Here is an 18106-nt window from a genome sequence, read left to right on the forward strand (position 1 = left end):
CATCTGCGAGGAGAGGTTCTGGCTTAAACAGTGATGGAAAGCAAATTTCTGCAGAATATGTGAAGCATGTATTCTTCTGGGGAAGTCCAAGCCACAGGACGTTATTGAAAGAAACTACAAGTGAGTTCAAACAGGGCATAAGCAAGTCCAACAGTGGCCAAGGTGGTCTGGATGCGGCCTGTGGTCAGCAAGTCCCTACACTCCCCATCGTTGGCTGCACACAAGCCAAGACCTTTAGTCTGACTCCATGTGGCAGCTCTAATGCTTGCTAAGTGGAGGACTGAAAACTTATGGACGCTTTTCCACGGAATTCAGAGAGTTTTGGCTCACACTGACCCTACAGAATAGGGTTATTCAAACTGCTGGTGTCTCAGAAAGATGATTTAAAATAACCACATCAATATAACGCTTTAACAGCCTCCAGCAATGGTCAAAAATGCTGGAACATGAAAAATTTAATAACCAAAGAAGGTCTTTGATGGACCTTTGATAGGCAGTAGATGCCCCATCCTTGGAAACGTTCAAGGTCAGGTTGGACGGGGCTCTGAGCAACCTGATCTAGTTGAAAATGTCCCTGCCCATGGCAGGGGGGTTGGACTAGATGGTCTTTACAGGTCCCTTCCAACCCAAACTGTTCTATGAGTCTATGACCAATGCTAAGAAATATCAATGAATAACACCTCCTGAGCATCTTTTCTCCCTTCCCCTTGAAAAGCTCCCCCCGTCATATTACCCAACACTTACTTTTCCAGTATGGACATAATAATTGGAGGTAGAACCAGTATAGGCATTGGCAGGACCACTCTAGTCAGGGCCGTTTCAAGCAGTGCCTGAAAAGGAAAAAGAAACAAACAAACCCAAGACATTTAAAACAAATCTCAGGATGTACCTGCACTGAGCAATCAACGCGTGGGCACAGAAGTGGTTTGGCTGGCCTTTCTTCTGTTGCATATGTGAATGCATCAACAGGCACTTTCAACTTTGCTATCAGCTATTTGTATACAACCTATTTTCGCTCCGTTGCTACAAACGGTGGGCTGGAGCCCATGCTTGGTCACAAATCCAGCAGAATAAACAGAGACACCTAATAGCTTCCCTGATTTCACTTTATGTGACCAAAAGTGCTCAAACATCTCGTCATATTCCTACACAAACATGTTAGTGCTGTCTGGGGGAAGAAAGAGAGGCAAAACAGCTGCCTGGAGGATGCTGTAAGGTGAAATATCTCAGTATGGGCTGAGCAGCAGCTTCAACCCTTCCTCCCTCAACTGAGTTTCAACTTCATCTATGTGCTGGGGCAACGCAGCACCTTATTGCCAGCTCCAAGACTTGTTTCTGTTTTTTAATCACTGGTGGTTTATTGCAAAGCATCGTAACACACAGGGCTCTCCTCTCCCAGGAAGACACCCAACTGCGGAGCTACGGTTGTCCCTCCGCTGGTGCTTTCTCCCTGGCAAGACTGCCTGGGAAGCAGCAAAGAGAACAGCCTGGCAGCATGATACCTATCAATTACCCTGAGATGAGACCTAGAGAAGATCATGGGTGCTCTAGCAAGGTGTTTAAGCACCACTGTGTCTTCATTTACCTCTTCCAACCACCTTTGCCAGCACCTACCTGGGACCCTCCAAGCACTGCGACCACACGTGGGGCTTCGGCAGACCTAGGCAGAGGATACTATGGATTTTGGATGGAAATGCTGAAACTTATGCATATGGACAGGCTTGGGACCACTTGCTCCTTCCAAACAGGAGAAGGTCTCAGAGAAGTGCAGATGCGTTACACTGAGGATCTGCCAAATTTTACATGATAAAACCAGTACTAAGCTATTCCAGAAGAAGCATCGGGATTAGATGGCAGCTGAGCAGAAGTCCTCAGAAGTCCCAAATTTGATGTTTAAACTCCACCTAAATCACATTTACAGTACCTTCACTTTTAATATTTATTGTCTATGTTGTCTGTCTTCCCCTCGACAGTTAGGATGGAGAGGGGAAGCTGGGTCCTGAAGCCAGTTAATATAAGTGAGGAAAACTGGCTCAAATAAGTATCTCCGAGCCCTTCAACAGATTGTTTTAAGCTCCCTGTTAAACAACAATATGGAGATGTATTAGAGATCTCCCATTTCTTGCCGAGGACTGTAAATCTGTACATTAATTGCTGTCTATGAAGTGCCTTAAGAGCCTTGGACAGAAGGAGCGAGAGAAATGCCAAGCATTATATTATTAACTCCTCTGCCTGGGCGTGTGCTTCGGTACATGCTTTACATTTCAGATTAAAGCCCACTTGGAAACAACATGCCTCAGACAATCAGATGATGCTCAGAAGACAAAACTATGTAAGAAGGGAAGAAAAGGGAATAATTGCAGGCAGATGGCAAAGAGTAGAAGGTTACAGGGGAAAACAAACCAGGTGTTAGGACGAGGATAAAGACATCTGGCTACCCTCACAAAGCTTTGGTTGGCAATTGTTAATGCAGCTTTGACACGGCAAGGGTTAAAAAGCTACTCAGCTCGAAAATGAAGTCTTCCTCATTTAGAAAAAGGTGTAAGTTATCTTTGCTTCGTATTCAACATGAACTGCTTACAAGTTTCCACAAAGAAATCCAAAGGCTGTGAATGTACAGGATCTTCCTGATGTCAGTCTGCGCCCTTCCAAACCTTCAAGCTCAGCCACCGAATTTGCCTGCGTGACACGAGCCTGTGTCCACCAGCACACCCAGTTTTGTGGCTACACAACTGCATGCGTGGGTACAAAGCAGGCATTAAGTTTTGCCGCTTCGTTCTTCCTGCATGATGGGTAAAGCTCATCTATTTCTAGCTCTTTCAAGTCATCGATTCCTACGGCTGTGGGATTCGTTGAGCCTGAAGGCCAGTTGTCTACAAGCTCACCCGAGTGTTCGCCGGGAACATCACAGGTACATACGTGTTTTGCAGCAATTCTGGAAGACCCGACAATGTTTCCGTTACTGTCCAAAACATCAATTCCTTCTTCCAGCTCTGTGTGCCTCATCAGGACAACATTGCAGATATTGGCACTAGCTGAGGATGAGAAAAGCATGATGATTAGCAACGCAGCCCTGGTCAATACCAAATGGCAGGCTTCTGTTCGCCGTGACAGCCCTTCAGCTTTGCTTGCATCAATCTGCCAAGAAGTTTCTGCAAGTCAAGGAGCCACTCTTATACCAAGACAAAGATGTGATTCTTAAGAGGAGAATAATAATCAAGATAATTTTCTTTTACTTGCAAAAGGATGTGCTGCCACAATCAGAAACGTATTGACGCAAAGAAATACCAGTATTTCCAGGTGTTGGTGTTCGGACATGCTCCCAACTCCCACAGTGATTCTTCACCCGACATTTTAATCTACTAAGTCAAACATGTCCTTGCACTGGGCTACCAGTTGGTCTTGGCCAACCAGGCACTGCTGATTGACAGCTGCCTCTTCTGATGGTACATCCCAGAGCTGGTGGGGTCCTGCTGACTATTTGCCCTTATTTCACATGTTTTAGCAGAAAAATGGCTCTGTGGACTTATTTTCTATTAGAGACCTGCTTGTTTGCTTTAACAATATTTTTCCGAACTGCAACACAAACCAGCAGTGCTTTGGAGAACTCTGGTTCCCAACATTCCCACTTCCCAAATATCAGCCCTGCATTCACAGCGGAGGCAGCGGCAGCTCTGGGACCCTTTCTGACACCTCCGTCTTTGCCCAGCCTGTGGCTTTTGTAGCCTTCTCGAGGTGACCCCAAATTCTGCTCCTCAAGTAATGTGTTAGAGTTTGGGCTGAGGAAGATCCTTCCCAGATGCAGCTCCTCTCCAGGGCCCAGGCACTTAATTTTTTCCGAAGAAAAGCTGCTAATTCCTATAAAAGTTTTCATTTTGATAAACTGGCATTTTCCAGCACCCCCCACCACATTTTGTTGCAAACTTTCCAACCAGAACTAACACAAACCCACTGTTGCTGCAAGTACCACTGCTTCCAAAAATGTGTTTCTGTACTGCTTGATGGGTTAATATTCGCTAATTAATCTCAATTCATGTCATATAACAAATGTCTAATTTTTTGAGGGTGGTGGGTGGGTGAGCCCTATACGAATGCAGCTCTCTGCAATCAAGGATGATTTGTGGTGACAAATGCTCCTTACACTCGAGAATAAGAGGAACATACACACACGCACACTCTGTCTCTCTCTTTAATATTCAAACTACCGGACCACTCTTCCCATCTATCAAAATATCTGTGTTACCAACCCTTCAGCTCCCTAATCCAAGATAAAAAAGAAAACAGACATTTCATTTAAAGCAAGTTTAGTCCCTTTTTTTTTTTTCTTTTTTAACGCTCAGATGCCCCGTCCTTCTAGCTTTCAGTCAAGACTGAACATATAAAAATAGACCAGCAGAGATGCTCTGGCCAAGCCAGGATGCACCGGCACAAGGCTTTTGCGAGACTCACGATGGGGTGTCCAGACCTGAAGCTCCCACCACAGCTAGATGCTTCTCCAAGTCTCTGGATCCTATTAGGATTCATTGACCAGGGCCCAAATTCAAAACGTGATTCCAGCCTGTTTGTCTGAGACAAACAACTCTCTTAGTTGCTCCCATTCTGTTTCAGTAAAACCCTGAGGAAGCAGAAAAAGCTGCTAATTATGAGTAAACTTGGATTGTATGGAAGTCTCAAATACAGGGGGGAATGAGAAATAAATAAATATATATGTAGACAATTTGATTTTCAGAATTTGGAAAAAAACCGTGATAATATAGCCTGGAAACTACTTCTGTAAAAACACTTAGCGACATATTAGAAACTGGGTTCAGATACAAAAGCAACCCACTACCCTACTTCTATATGTGTATAAATATCCTTTCTAAACCAGGGTGCTCTCCACGCACTAAATACGCCCTTGTGCACCACCTAAACACATTTAACAATTTTAACCCCACCCACAAAAAAAAAAAAGCCCAAGGAGAAGAAATCCTTCCTCCTCCTCACATCCCTTCCCTCCAGCGTGTATCTTTCTACCAGCTTTAACTTCCTTCGGATCAGGTTTGGGGTGCCACCTTTGGGGTTTTTGGGGGTTTTCTGTGGGTTTTTTTAGCCACATACATCTCCAGTATAAAGCGCACCATCACCAGCGACACCCCTCACCTTTGTGACAGCTATCCACACCCAGTGCTTGGGGAGAAGTGGGTAAACTGGGTTCTTCGCAATAACCCTGGGCATTGATGTCCTTCACCACCTACATCTCCAAGAAAGGGTCAAGCCCCTTCTTGTTCAAATTTGGGAATCGCAGCTCTCCAGAACACAGCGCGGACACACTCCTTCCCTTCTCCTGCACTGAAAACCTTCATGGAGAAGAACTTCACCGCCCAGACGTTGCTCTGGGGTGGCCAACATCAAGCACGAACCCCTCTTGCATCAAGCCAGCCACTAGGTATGCAGAGCCTCGGCCATTGCCATGAGCTCTTCCACCCAGGATGGTTTGCTGGATCCATCCCCTGCGGCTGGGGAGGATTTTTTGGACAGCCTGTAATTTTCAGCCACTACAAATTACCTTTGGCGGAGGGTGAGGGCGCAGTCCGACCTGCCGGCACCCTGTTCCAGTGCCACCAGCCGCGACATGGGGATCAGAGCAATCGGAGCCTGCACCAGCTACCTGGGTACATTCATGACTGGCCACAGCCTGTGTGATCGCAAGTGAGGTCTGGAGGCCCCTGCAGATACATCCCCATGCCCTGCACTCATCTCGGGGTCCCATGGTGAAAGTGCGTTTCAAGGAAGAACCACTTATGTTAAATAAGCCCTACAGGCAGCATTTCTGCGGATATGGTTTAGTTTATCGGGCAAAGACAACCGTTACATGACCCAGAGAAGACAGACACAACATGTGGAGCATCTCTGAGGGCCATAAGACCCACAGACCCGTCTTCCCAGTGCCTACCCCAGCTTCCCAAGGCTTTACAAGAGTCTTTATGAACATGTCTGCTAGGAGTCTGGATGCCTTCCACCCAAGCAGCAGCTGCGCTTCCCCAAGTCTCCATCTCTCATGACCCCTTGGGATGAAAGACCATAAAGCTTTCATGCATACCTCCAGTTTTCCAGCTGCTACCACCAGCACAGCTCAGCCAAGGTCGGTGGGAGAGGGAGGCAAAGAAGGGCCAGGGGAAAACTGCTTAATGGTAATGGAGAAAGAGCTTTACACCAGCGTCTGGCTTTTCATGTAGAAAAAGTGAAATTCTGCCCTTTTGCTGGGGGCTGGTGGTTCAAAAGCAATGGGAAGACACACCTTAATTAAACAGTTTGTCCAGGTCTGCAAACCAGTAACTCGCAGCTTTCAAAACCACAAAATAGCAATTAGTGGGAGGATTCCTGATGTCCTGGCACATAACGAAGCATGACAGTACACAAATAAAATAAGAACTAGAGAATTAATTACGCACTAAACAAATTAATTATGGGTCCTCAATCAATGCCGACAGAAGCGTAACCTCTTTCTCCTTACACCTTGGTATGAAAATAGATCAACCCGGCAGCAAAGACTTCCCGCGTGCGTTTCTGACTCAAACCCAGCCTCGGAGCTGCCTCCCGGGTCTTGCGCTCACCTCTAGTGCCCTCCTGGTTACAAAAATCAAAAGAAAGCTGAAACCCTCTAAAAATATATTCCAGGAAAGTTCCAGGAAAACAATAATAACATCCACAGGTCCCCTAGGTACAGGCAAAGTGCTCAGAAACAAGATCAAGTGCAACCTACAGACCACAACCCCTGTCACCCCCTGCTCTGCAGACAGGGCAAGCGGCTGTTTTTCTGGCAGAAAAGGGGAAAAAAACCCCCAACAACTCAGGAACTGACGGCTGGAGGGTCAGAACAGACCTCTGTAGAAAAAGGAGCAGAAAGACCAGAGAAACTGAAAGCAACAGCTAGGTAAAGAGGCTCAGCATCCTCTAGCGAAGCTCTGAGGACATGGCCCTTGCACAGCAAAAAGAAAAGCTTAAAGGAAAGTTTTGCATTAACATGGTTGAAAAGGGACCTGCAACAGCGAGCAAAACCCCTCTGTTTACTGATTTCCTCCACGCTTGGACAATTTTTGCACCATCTTTATAAATAAAAAAGCTTATATAAAAAAATTACCCTAACGCCACTGGTGATTTCTTCACAGCTAAAACAACTCATCATTTGCTGAACGTTGTAACCACGGGCTTCAGCAAAGGCTGAGTCCAGCACGTCCCTTCCCTCAAACACTGAGCAGTTAGCTGATAAACTGCAGAAGGGTTTATTTTGTGCTCCAACAAGCCAGCAGCAGCCTTAATTCTTCACACACTTTGGTCTTTTTTTAATCAGTGGCTCTTAGAAATCTGTATATCCAGAGTAGGAGCATTTCATTGCATTTTTATTGTAAAAAAACCCTAACACTACTGCTTATTTGAAGGTTTGATTTGACATGATTCAAACCAGATCTTGCGAATTAAATGCTCTCGAATTTGGACGGTCGAGGACCATTCAACGCCGATCATTTTTTAAACTGCTCCAGAGTGGAAAGTGCAGCTTGATAAAGCCTCGTGAGCTGCCTCCACCAGCAGCTTTGCATCGTTTTCCTGCTGAAATCCTGCTTTGCACCATCCCGTCGCTGTCTGCACCAACTCAGGGACCCACTGCCGAGGAGACACAGCAGCGACGGCGTAAAGCAGGAAGACAGGAGTTAGGTGTCCATCCCAGTGGCATTCAGCCACCAGTAGGTTTACAGCCAACACTTTGAATATAGAGAAAAGGCATTATTTCTTACCGACAGCAGGGAATGGCACAAACCTCTGGATCAAGAGACGAGTGGCAGGGGTAAACTTGTTTGCTCTCTGAACCAGAACATTAAGGCCCACCTTTGAACAGAAAAAAAAAAAACAAAACAGAGAAGCAGAAACATTTAGCTACAAGGAGCAGGGCAGACAGCAGCAGAGCTCTTCAGGGGGACAGATTGGGGTCTCTCCCCATGCAGAAGCGTTTGAGAACTAAACCCCACACACACTGCAGGGTTTAGCTGTGTTGGGTTCAACCCTTTATCCAACAAAGGGTTGAACCCAACCGTTGGGTTTAAATGAAGGGTTGACCCCAACCGTTGGGTTTAAATGGAGGGTCGAACCCAACCGTTGGGTTTAAATGGAGGGTCGAACCCAACCGTTGGGTTTAAACGAAGGGTTGACCCCAACTGTTGGGTTTAAATGGAGGGTTGAACTCAACCGTTGGGTTTAAATGAAGGGTTGAACCCAACCATTGGGCTGAACCAAACCATTGGGTTTAAACCCTTTCCAGCCAAAAGACAGGCTAGAAACCACTGTAACGCCGTTCGGTCCTTCTGGAAATGCCCCTAGCTGCATTTTTACCCAGTTCATTGGCATTTTCCCCATCCAGCACAAAATCATTAGGGCTGGGAGTCATCACCCAGCTAGGAAAAAACCAAGTATCAGTGGTGGTGGTTGGCCCAACACGAGTCATTCCTCCTCCCAGGGTCTGTGCAAACTACTCCACCCCACTGCACTGCAAACATTTGGGCTATAAAGGAGCTATTAATAGAAACAAGGAATAGCAGGCAGTTTATTATAACCATGGATCATTTTTTTGTTGCCTCCTCCATCACTTGAATAATGCAGAGCTCTCCGCAGTTTTGCAGGGATCTAAGTCATTGCGTATGTTAATATAAACAGCACGGAGGAGAGTTGCTGCCTCGTCAGCCTCAGCGTGGATGGATAGTAGTGATAGTCGGAGAATTTCCATCAAAATTTGTTTCAAGCAGAACTGGGGTTATTAATTAAACAAACCTATTTGCAAGGAATGACTTCTGTCTTCAAATTAGTCTCCCCTACAATATTTTCTCTTTTTCATCCAAAAAAACCCAAATGCGCAAACAAAACCCAACAGCCCCAAACTGGGAATTTTAGGCCGAAAATGGAAGTCTTTAGCAATGCCTGGCCAAAAAGTTTTCAGCCAAAAATGCAGCAAAATTTAAAAAAAAATTCAGCCAAAGCCAAAAACCTGCCAGCAAATAGTGATTTGGGGGCTTTAAAAAAAAAAAAAGAAAAGAAAAGAAAAGAAAAGCATGGGAGAACATATTTTGCAAGCTGCTACATTATACATGCATCCGCACTGCATCTCGTCTTTTTGGAGGCTGAGAGGAAGATGTTGAGAAGCACAACTGCTGGGTAAGCCCTGCATAAGTAGAGTGCTGGTTTTCAAAACCCATGGAGTGTTTCCAGAGCCCCACGAGGCTTTCACCAAGACCCCAAGCAACAACCCTTCCTCTTCTCCTCGGCCACCGTGACTCTAGCACCGAGCCCAAGAGAACCATGGTGGTTCTTAGTCTGGGCAAGAATGAGGGTTTTGTCTTCATCTTCTTCCCCCTCAGAAATGACTGAATGATTTTTTTTTTTTTTTACATTTTCCAAGTGCTGGGATGCGTATTTGCAAAATCTGAATGCTTCCAGAAACTGTAAAGCAGTCTAAAACAGGTGGCTTTAAGAGTAAAAGTAAGACAGTCTTAAGTCTGGCTTTGCTGGTACTGCCCCATGGATTCGGGTATTTATAGCCTGGGTACAGTTCATCTGCGTAGATGACAAATTTTGTTGGGTTTGCAGCCTCTGCTCGTAGGTTTGATGGAAGGATTTGACCATGAAGTGGAGGAGCAGCAGCTTTTGAAACAGAAAAGATGAGTCTGGGAGAGACGCTGCTGTGAGGTTAGTGGTAATAAAAGCATTTTACTTTCAGATTCAATTTGGTGCTGCAGATGAACTCGCTCCTCCACTTACAGCAACCACCCCGCTGTGAATATGAAATTAAATGTTGCTATAGATTTAAATCCAATCTCCCAAATTCCCAACACGAGGACGAGATTTAGGAAACTAATGAGGGTTTGTTTTTTACAGTTTTGAAATTGCTTTAGCCAACCTGTGAACTCTTTCCCGCAGGTTACGAAGTGGGATGAGGGTAAACAGGTCAAGGAGAGCATCCAACAACGAGCAGGTACTCCTCAATCTCAGACCACCAAAGGGCCATCAACAAGGAGAGCTTAATGAGTTTAATTCCTAGGGGTTGGCCAAAGAACACTGACTATCGAGGCAAAGTCATCACTAAGAAAACAACCGCAGGAGTATTATTATTATCATCACCCTGCCTACAGCCTGAGTCACTGATCTGGGATCTACAACACTGGCACTGTACAAACACGTAACAGAGAGTCAGGTGGGATTCATCACACCAAACGTGATAGAATCATAGAATTATTTAGGTTGGAAAAAACCTTTAAGATCGAGTCTAACCGTAAACCTAACACTGCCACGTCCACTACTAAACCAGGGTCCCTAAGCACCGCATCTACACGTCTTTTAAATACCTCCAGGGATGGTGACTCAAACACTTCCCTGGGCAGCCTGTGCCAAGGCTTGACAACCCTTTCGGTGAAGAAAATTTTCCTAATGTCCAATCTAAACCTCCCCTGGCACAACTTGAGGCTGCTTCCTCTTGTCCTACAGGCTCCCTTTGCAGCCCAGCACAGAGAAATGAGTCTTTTTAAGGGTTTTTATTCTCCTCCCAAGACAGACATTTACGGGTGCTCATGCGAAATGTCCCCAACAGTGCCCATTCATCCCTGCTGACTACCAAAGGAGTCCAAGGATGGAGCTCAGATGAAGATACCTATGCTGGTGATGTCTCAACTCAGGCAAGACAAGTGCTCCTCCTTGCAGGTGGGAGCTCTGGCCATGGATTTGCAGGACTGGTTTCAGTGCAGGACTGGTTTGGGATATTCCTGCACCGTGACCCAGATTAGGGGACACATCCAGCTTTTTCAAATTGCCTATTTTTGTGAGGTTTCTTTCTCCACAGCACTTCCTTGATCTGGCCCAGAGCACCCCAACAAGCCGGGGGAAGCTGGGTGCGGGGGATACATTAAACCGCGACTGCTGCTAACATCCCGCAACACGAAACCGGGGCTGAACACTGTCAACGGGAGAGCAACCTTACTCAGGGCTCTACTACGCCTCTGCCCTTCCTCCCTCCCTCTTCTTCAAGTGCCAAGAATTCCTGCTATTTATTTTGCTACTGGTTTTGTCTTTAACATGAACAACGTTATCTCAGCAGAAGGACAGAGTTGGCAGCGTTGCCGTACTTGAAGCCGTACCGTCAGACACTGTCACAGAGTGACCGTGTAGTAATAAACCAAGATTTCTGTTTCCTTTTCTTTTCCTTCTTGTCTCAAAAAGTTCTGACCTCATGTCCGCCAAGACATGAATTTTAAAAGCACAGGAATTTTTGAAAAAATCCCTGCTTTTTTTTTTTTTTCCCCTTTATGACTACTAAGATTTTTGAAGCCTGAGCGATGGCTTTTGAATGCTTGAAGTTGGCAACGACTGAGCCATTTGACAAAGGTCTAATCCTACTCTTCTTAAACCCGTTCTAGAGCAGTAAACACATCGGTATTCAAGAAGTTATTTCACTTAATTTTGAGAGGGAATTTTTATAAAATAAAGGAATATTAGGAGTCCAGTCAGCAAGGTGGACACGGTTGGTAGATGATGCCACCTAAATGTCGCTGAGCAGCTCTCTAGACTTCAGTAACTATGTTGGTGAGATCTCCACTGGTTTAAGGGATTCAACTTTTCCAGGTTCCCGTAGCCTTGGGGCAACCCTGACCACTGCAGTTGGAGCTGGCTCCTCCAAGTGACTTAGAAAGTCAACTTGGAAGGAGGGACTGGCTCCAAAGCAGCTTATCCTTCAGCCCTCAAATCACCAGATTGCTGAATTAGAACACTAATTGGATCTGATGAGTCCCATACAATCAAATTGAAGAAAAGAGCATTAGGAGAAGGAAGGAAAAAAAATCATTCATTAGGGCTGAGAGGTGAAGACGGAGGCAGAGAGATGGAAAACTGGGCTGTTTACCAACTGGAGCTTTACCAAGTCAAGGAGAACAGAATGGAGGAGTATTAGGGAAGGGAAAGCAATAACAATCCGAGTGGAGAAGCAAGTTAGAAAGAAGCAAGAGTAAGGAAAGTAAGAAACTTGAGTCACCCAAGATGACCGCAGAAGGGATGACCGTAGAAGGGATGACCGCAGAAGGGATGACCGCAGTAGCCCCACAGTGGAATGCTTCAATGGAAGAAAATGGTGTAGTCTTGAGAAAGAAGCAAGATTGCAGGACAGGTATGAGCAGGAAAAGAGGGGATTAATGCTGATAATGAGACAAACTTGATTTGGCAGATGATGGAAAAAGGAGGACGGCGGGGGTCCATGCCCAAGACAAGGGGTTGTTGTTTCAACATTGAGTTTTCCATGCATCTGGATCCTGTACAGAGGCAACCCCACACCTGGGCGCTGTGGGGCCGGGCTGGGGTGGAAGGAAAGGGCACGGATGAGAACCAATTTGCTGGAAACAAAGACACACCAGTGAAACAAGACAGAAAACGCTGCAGAGAAGCACAAAAAATTTGGAAGGCAGCAGTCGGCGAGGACCGGGCAGTTGCCATGTACTCCTGAGCCCAGAGGCAGGGTGATGGGCACCGGGTGCCTCCCCAGAGCACACAGTGTCTTTGCCTCCACTATGCCAAAGGCTCGAGACTGTGCCTTTGCGAAACAGCTGCTACAGCTCCAATGATTTATGGGCTCGATGGAGGAATCGCTGGGCTGGGTTTCCAGCCTGAGTGGTCATACCACTCTCTTCTGGTCTCTTCTGGTATCTGGACTTGGTGTCTGTGAATCATTAGAAAAGAGGAGGTGCAGAAATGGGAGTTTTTGAGCACAGGTGTCCACATTTTAGAGCCGAGCACCACTTCATTTAAAAACTTCAAGCAGCAAACAGAAGTTTATCACCAGCTCCTCCATTCTACTGTGATTTTCCTCCTACTCCTGGCTCCCCACAGCGGTTCACCTCCGAGGAGTCGCCCGGCTGTGCTCCATCCCCTCCCATCCCTCGCCCTACTTTGCACCGACTTCCTCTGGCTTCTAAGTGTTTCTTTACTGCCCTAAGTGGTGGATAGTCCTGAGGGCAGTGGGTGGCCTCCCGCGCCGTCTCACAAGCTGATTACGGGCATCACACCAAATTCGCAGGCTGTCAATGCAGCCGCTCCACACGACTCACAAACAATTATCAGGAAGAAGGAGCTGGGATTAGAAAAATCCACAGGGGCACCTCCACCTAGAGAGGAGAGTGAAAAATTGCATCCGTGTGTGTGTGTGCACGAGTTAAGCGTGCAATGGGAGCGGGGAAGGAGGAACAACCCATGGCCGGTGGCACTGACGGCACGGGAAGGAGCAGGGTTGCTGCCCCGGAGTGCTGGGGGCGAGGATGCTCTCCTTGCCCCGAGTCGCAGGCAGTTGAGACTGAAAACTTGGTCTAACAAGCTCCTGTCCTTCCTGAGCATGGGGAAAAAAAAAACAAAATCAAGATCCTGTTTTTTTATTGCTCATGAATTTTATAAGTGTAATGAGCCAGCACAACTCTAATTCATCTAATTAAAGTTCTTAGATTCTCCTTCTAGCTTTGGTTAGACACCCTCAAGCATCGCCTGGCTTTATTTTAAAGGACAGACCTGTAAATGTAACTTTTTATTACTCTCACTCCCCGGCGTCAGAAAATTTTTAAACCCGCTTATCGGAGCAAACGTATCCCTTGTAAATGGTACCAGTTCGCCGAGCTGTGGGAGTCAGGGCTGCAAGGGCAGGTGTTGCCAACGCCGGCTGTGACACAACCTTTACAATGCTAATATTATATCTTATGCTAATAATCTTAGGCTTCAACAGTCTTCACCTCTCAGCGTCCTTAGGAGAAGAAAAATAAGATCTTTCTGGCTGAAATCTTATGTGATCGTGAGAATGTCTTGGGTTGTAAGGGATGTTTTCACGACAAAGCACATTTTCATTTTGCCAAATGCTAACTTTTCTGGGAGGGAAATTCAGCTTGTTTAAAAATGTCATTTTTGCATGATATTTTGCATGTCCGTTTGTCCAGAAGCAGCCTCTGCTTTAATCTGATCTCTCAGACCCACACAGGGCTTTGCTGATTAAACTTCTACACAACTTTTTTTTTTCTGATATAGCTAAATATAAAATTTAGGAGTTACAATTTTTGTGTAACCTCTGTGCTCAACCAGTTCCAACTGCGGCTAAGATTCCTGCACAGATTATAATCTATTAACCCTGTGGGAATACGACCAAACATCTCAAAGACAAATTACAGTGTTTCAAGAATTCAGAAGCTCTGCAGAAACCGTACAGTAACTACAGAAGTCCCCAAAAAGTTGTGTTTTCTTGGAAATAACATCACCAAGGCTACTGTACAGAAGAAAGTTGCCGCAGGATGACTTACTAAGACACCTGCCTCAGAGAGGAGTGATTTCCCACTGCGAGAGCAGGAATTTGAGTCCTGGAGCATCTAGGTTTGAGTTTCTGCTCTGAAAAGCTTCCTACATCGGTCCCGACACCAAGTCACGTAGCTTCTGTCTCTGTTTCCCAACCGTGCAACAGAGCTGAGAACGAAGCCCAACCTCCCAGGGGCATCCCAAAGATCTGCAGGGGCTCCAGTACAGCACGCTGGAGGCTACCGCAGCACGTACGTTACACCATAGTGAGAGCTCTGCCCTTCGCTCCTGTCCAAGTGATCTAATTGCATTTAACTTCAGCAGATTGTTGCTGGTTTCTTCTTTGAACTCCTGTTGTGGGCTCGTGGAGGCACCAGCCTTCAGTGGGCAGGTAGCGGCTGGAGGGACTAACCTCCACCTTGGCTCTGCTGGTTGCAACCACAGATTCACCTAAGCCATCTTTTTCTTTGCCTAAAGCCAAGAAGAACTCGCACACTCCACTGCTGCACAGCCACTGTCGGGACAAAGAGGGGTGACAAGCAGCTGAAGGGAGGCAACGTCTCCAACTGCTGCAGCAGTTCGCTGGATCAAAATGTGTCCAAACCCACAAACCAAGATCAAGAGTATCAGGGGTCCTAAAACTGACTTATACAAAACTCTATACTAGCAGGAATGCTTTTTTCCCTTACATTTTTCCAAGGAAAAAAGTATCATGGGATACCTCAGCAAACCAGATTAGGTCATTAAAACTGTCTTGTTTCTCTCCAGTTTTAACCTAGTTTGTTTTTATACACATTCAAGTTTAACGCCATATACTTTCACAGTTTGTGAAAGCACCAGGTGCACACCATACAGTGAGCCAGAGCATCACTAAACCATACTGGCGCTGGTTCCCTACCTCCACTGGCTTGTCCAGAGTCAGGATTTAGGGTCAGGAGGCACTTTTAAAATGAAAAGACCTGGATCTGCCTGTGAAGAGATGCTTTAAACACCCTCCTGTACACCGCGACCAGCAGTGACTCCAAGGTGAGTCATTAGAAGCTGACAGCACCAAAGTTATTAATGGCATTAATCACCTGATTTTTTTAACCCAGGGTTACCCAGTAAGGTAAGCCAAAAGGAAACATTCCAGTCCTGGGCAGGTACATTTTAAGCGTATAGATCAGTACAAAATATACAGCCTGGCTGGCAGTCATGGTTACTTGACATTGCATCTCTATCTTTTATACAAAAGAAGACAAAACACCTACTTTTGTCAGAATTTAGCTCAGGTTGCTAAGTGAGAACAACGTATTTATTTGCCTCTGTACTGACAAGACCATAAATCCCAAACTTGCACTTAATAAAAGCCTTCAAACCCCAGTATATTTGAAAGGGGAAGGAGGGAGCCTGGCTACTTTATTAATTGGGGAAAACCCCACCATCCCTCCACTTAAGAGGTGCCTGATCTCAAAAACACGTGTTTTTGCTTCCCCTTTCCTTGGGGGAGGATCAAACCCCTACTACGAAGGGGAAGCTCAGTGCCATCGTGCCTAGGCAGTCACGACAGACATTCCCTGGTTAAGTCACGTACACCTATATATGTAAAACACGCTCTGTATGCCTGCCAGGCTTGCTGCGGTCTAACCAGAGCCCATCCTGTCAACAGGGGAGGACGGTGCCAGCAGTACCGATGTACGTGGCACCTCCGGGGTACACGGAGTGGACAACAGATGGACAACGAGCTAATGACCTGGGCACCAAGCTGAGCGACAATACACTGCTTACTGGGAGACATCAGATACCTGGCCAAATATACTGGCAGAAGAGAGAAACCCCTTGGAGAGTCTGCACGGGGTCTTCAGTGTCACAAGGAGCAAGATTTGGAGCCGGTCTTGACAGAACATGAAGCCATGATCGTGGAAATTAAAAACCTGATGTATAAAGCTCTGACCCAGACTACGGAAACCAACGGCAATAACACGACTGCTGTGAAATGCTTCAAGGAGGACGTATGGAGAAACCCAACGACGCCCCACCACGGGCTCCAGGTGAGACAACCCCTGGGCTAACACCACCGGTCTCCAGTCTGCTGGTCTCAGCACCAGTGACAACCCAGAAACCAGAGAGCGTCTGCTCACAGCCCTTGCCTGCATCTGGTTTAATTTGCAGGTATTTAATTGCAGCCGCAAGAATCACTTCTGACCTCAAACCAAAGTTACAGTCTAAGGCCATAGTACTGAAGAGCTGAATCAGATGCAAAAGGGATCAGCAATACAGTAAAATCGAGTTTGGATCTGAAACTAAGAAACCTACTTATAAAATACATATAAAACAGTTATTAACAATAAAATTGGTTTTGATTACATAGCTTTTTTAACCTTTTAAAAGCGTGACAAAATTAGCAGAGAGCAAGAGCATGCGTGTGTGTGTGTGTGTCTGCTGAAAGGGTTTCTGTATAATTACAAGCCCTCCAAGCTATCAGTATAGTTCTTGGCACTAGAATATTTGTGGGGACAAAAAAAAACCATTTAAAATATGCTTGGTCTTTCTCAAGTCTTTTTACTACTCTCTGCCTTTGTTTGCCTTGCTTAGGAAAACCAGCTGGTATTAATTGCGCTTCGTGCACCACCATCATGAACAGCAGCCAGATATCAGAAAATAAGGCCTAATCACAGGAATCCGCTCAATTGTTTAAAAAAAAACCCCAAAACAATTACTGCTCAGTGTTCGGAAAAGCAGTAAAACGAGAGCAATCAAAAGAAAAGGCAGGAAGGAGGCTGGTGTATGGAGAATGCGATAAAAATAAACTACAATCACAGAAGGAGAAACAGAAATCTAGGTTACTTAACGGTAATCAGACTCCTCTAAACATATTGTCTGCCGCAAGCGAAGCTCAGAGACGTCGCCCGCTCGTGCGGAGCGGGTAGCCCAGGTCTTGGCACGTGCCCGGTGGCAGAGACGGTGCAGAAGTGTCACGTAAGAAGTTAGAGATGGAAGAGATCTGTTATCTCAGCCTTTTCACCTTTTTTCTCGCACTCAGTCTTAAAATTATCCCTTCTGATGTCTTTGCTAGCCTTACTTCAAGTGATGGCTTCACCCGAGTACTGCATGGGAGAAGACATAAAATTCTGGACCTGGCATAGCTTTCCTTGCCTGAAGCTATGCTGTGAATTGTGTTGAGCTGGGAGTAGGTGGAAAAAAAAAGGAATTTGGGGGAAAAAATATCGAAATACTGAAAAATATTGAAAAAAAGAATATTGATTCCTCAAAAAACTCATCCTGAAGGGCTGCAAATCAGGAGTCCCAGATGTAGCACTGGACCTAAGGGAGAAGCGTTGCCTCTCTCTGACAGCAATTCCTCTCTCTCTAAAATGGGAAAAGAATCAGGTTATTTGCAAAGATTTGCTAAGACTTCTAGTTTAATTGCAAGAAGCGTAAAGCCAAAATCTGCTCTTCTGTATGCGTGAGAAAGCAATTTTTTTTGTCCCTCTCGTTAGATAAAGACACGGAGGGTGAAGACGATGGGAAGCACAATCACAAGTCAACTGATCTGTCATTTCGTGAGCCTTCTCCCCGCGTCGCTTGCCAACTGCAAACATGGAAGGGGCTCGCTTTAATTAATACCGGGTCTCAGCAGACCACTGGAGGCAGTGGCACTTGTTTTCAGGTCATCTGGTCCTAATAGGCTCACACTGGGAGGTGATTTGTTGCTAACTGACAGCAGAGATCAGTTAATGAGGGCTGAGGCCTTACAATCCATCGTAATAAACCTCAGGGCTATTTCTATATTATT

General features: G+C 45.9%; 1 protein-coding gene across 4 annotated transcripts in view; it reads right to left on the reverse strand.

Moving 5' to 3' along the window:
- SFXN5 (sideroflexin 5) overlaps positions 1–18106 on the reverse strand; it is a 107246-nt gene that overhangs the window by 35245 nt on the left and 53895 nt on the right. For all 4 annotated transcript variants that reach the window (XM_075148341.1, XM_075148339.1, XM_075148340.1 and 1 more), the window contains 3 exons: positions 7776–7866; positions 2920–3035; positions 745–830 (listed from right to left, as the gene is read on the reverse strand). In XM_075148341.1, the coding sequence (XP_075004442.1) occupies positions 745–830; positions 2920–3035; positions 7776–7866 (293 nt within the window). The remainder of the gene's footprint in view (positions 1–744; positions 831–2919; positions 3036–7775; positions 7867–18106) is intronic.

The sequence above is a fragment of the Calonectris borealis genome, chromosome 4 (genome assembly GCF_964195595.1).
Source record: "Calonectris borealis chromosome 4, bCalBor7.hap1.2, whole genome shotgun sequence".
In the NCBI taxonomy this organism is placed as follows: Eukaryota; Metazoa; Chordata; class Aves; order Procellariiformes; family Procellariidae; genus Calonectris; species Calonectris borealis.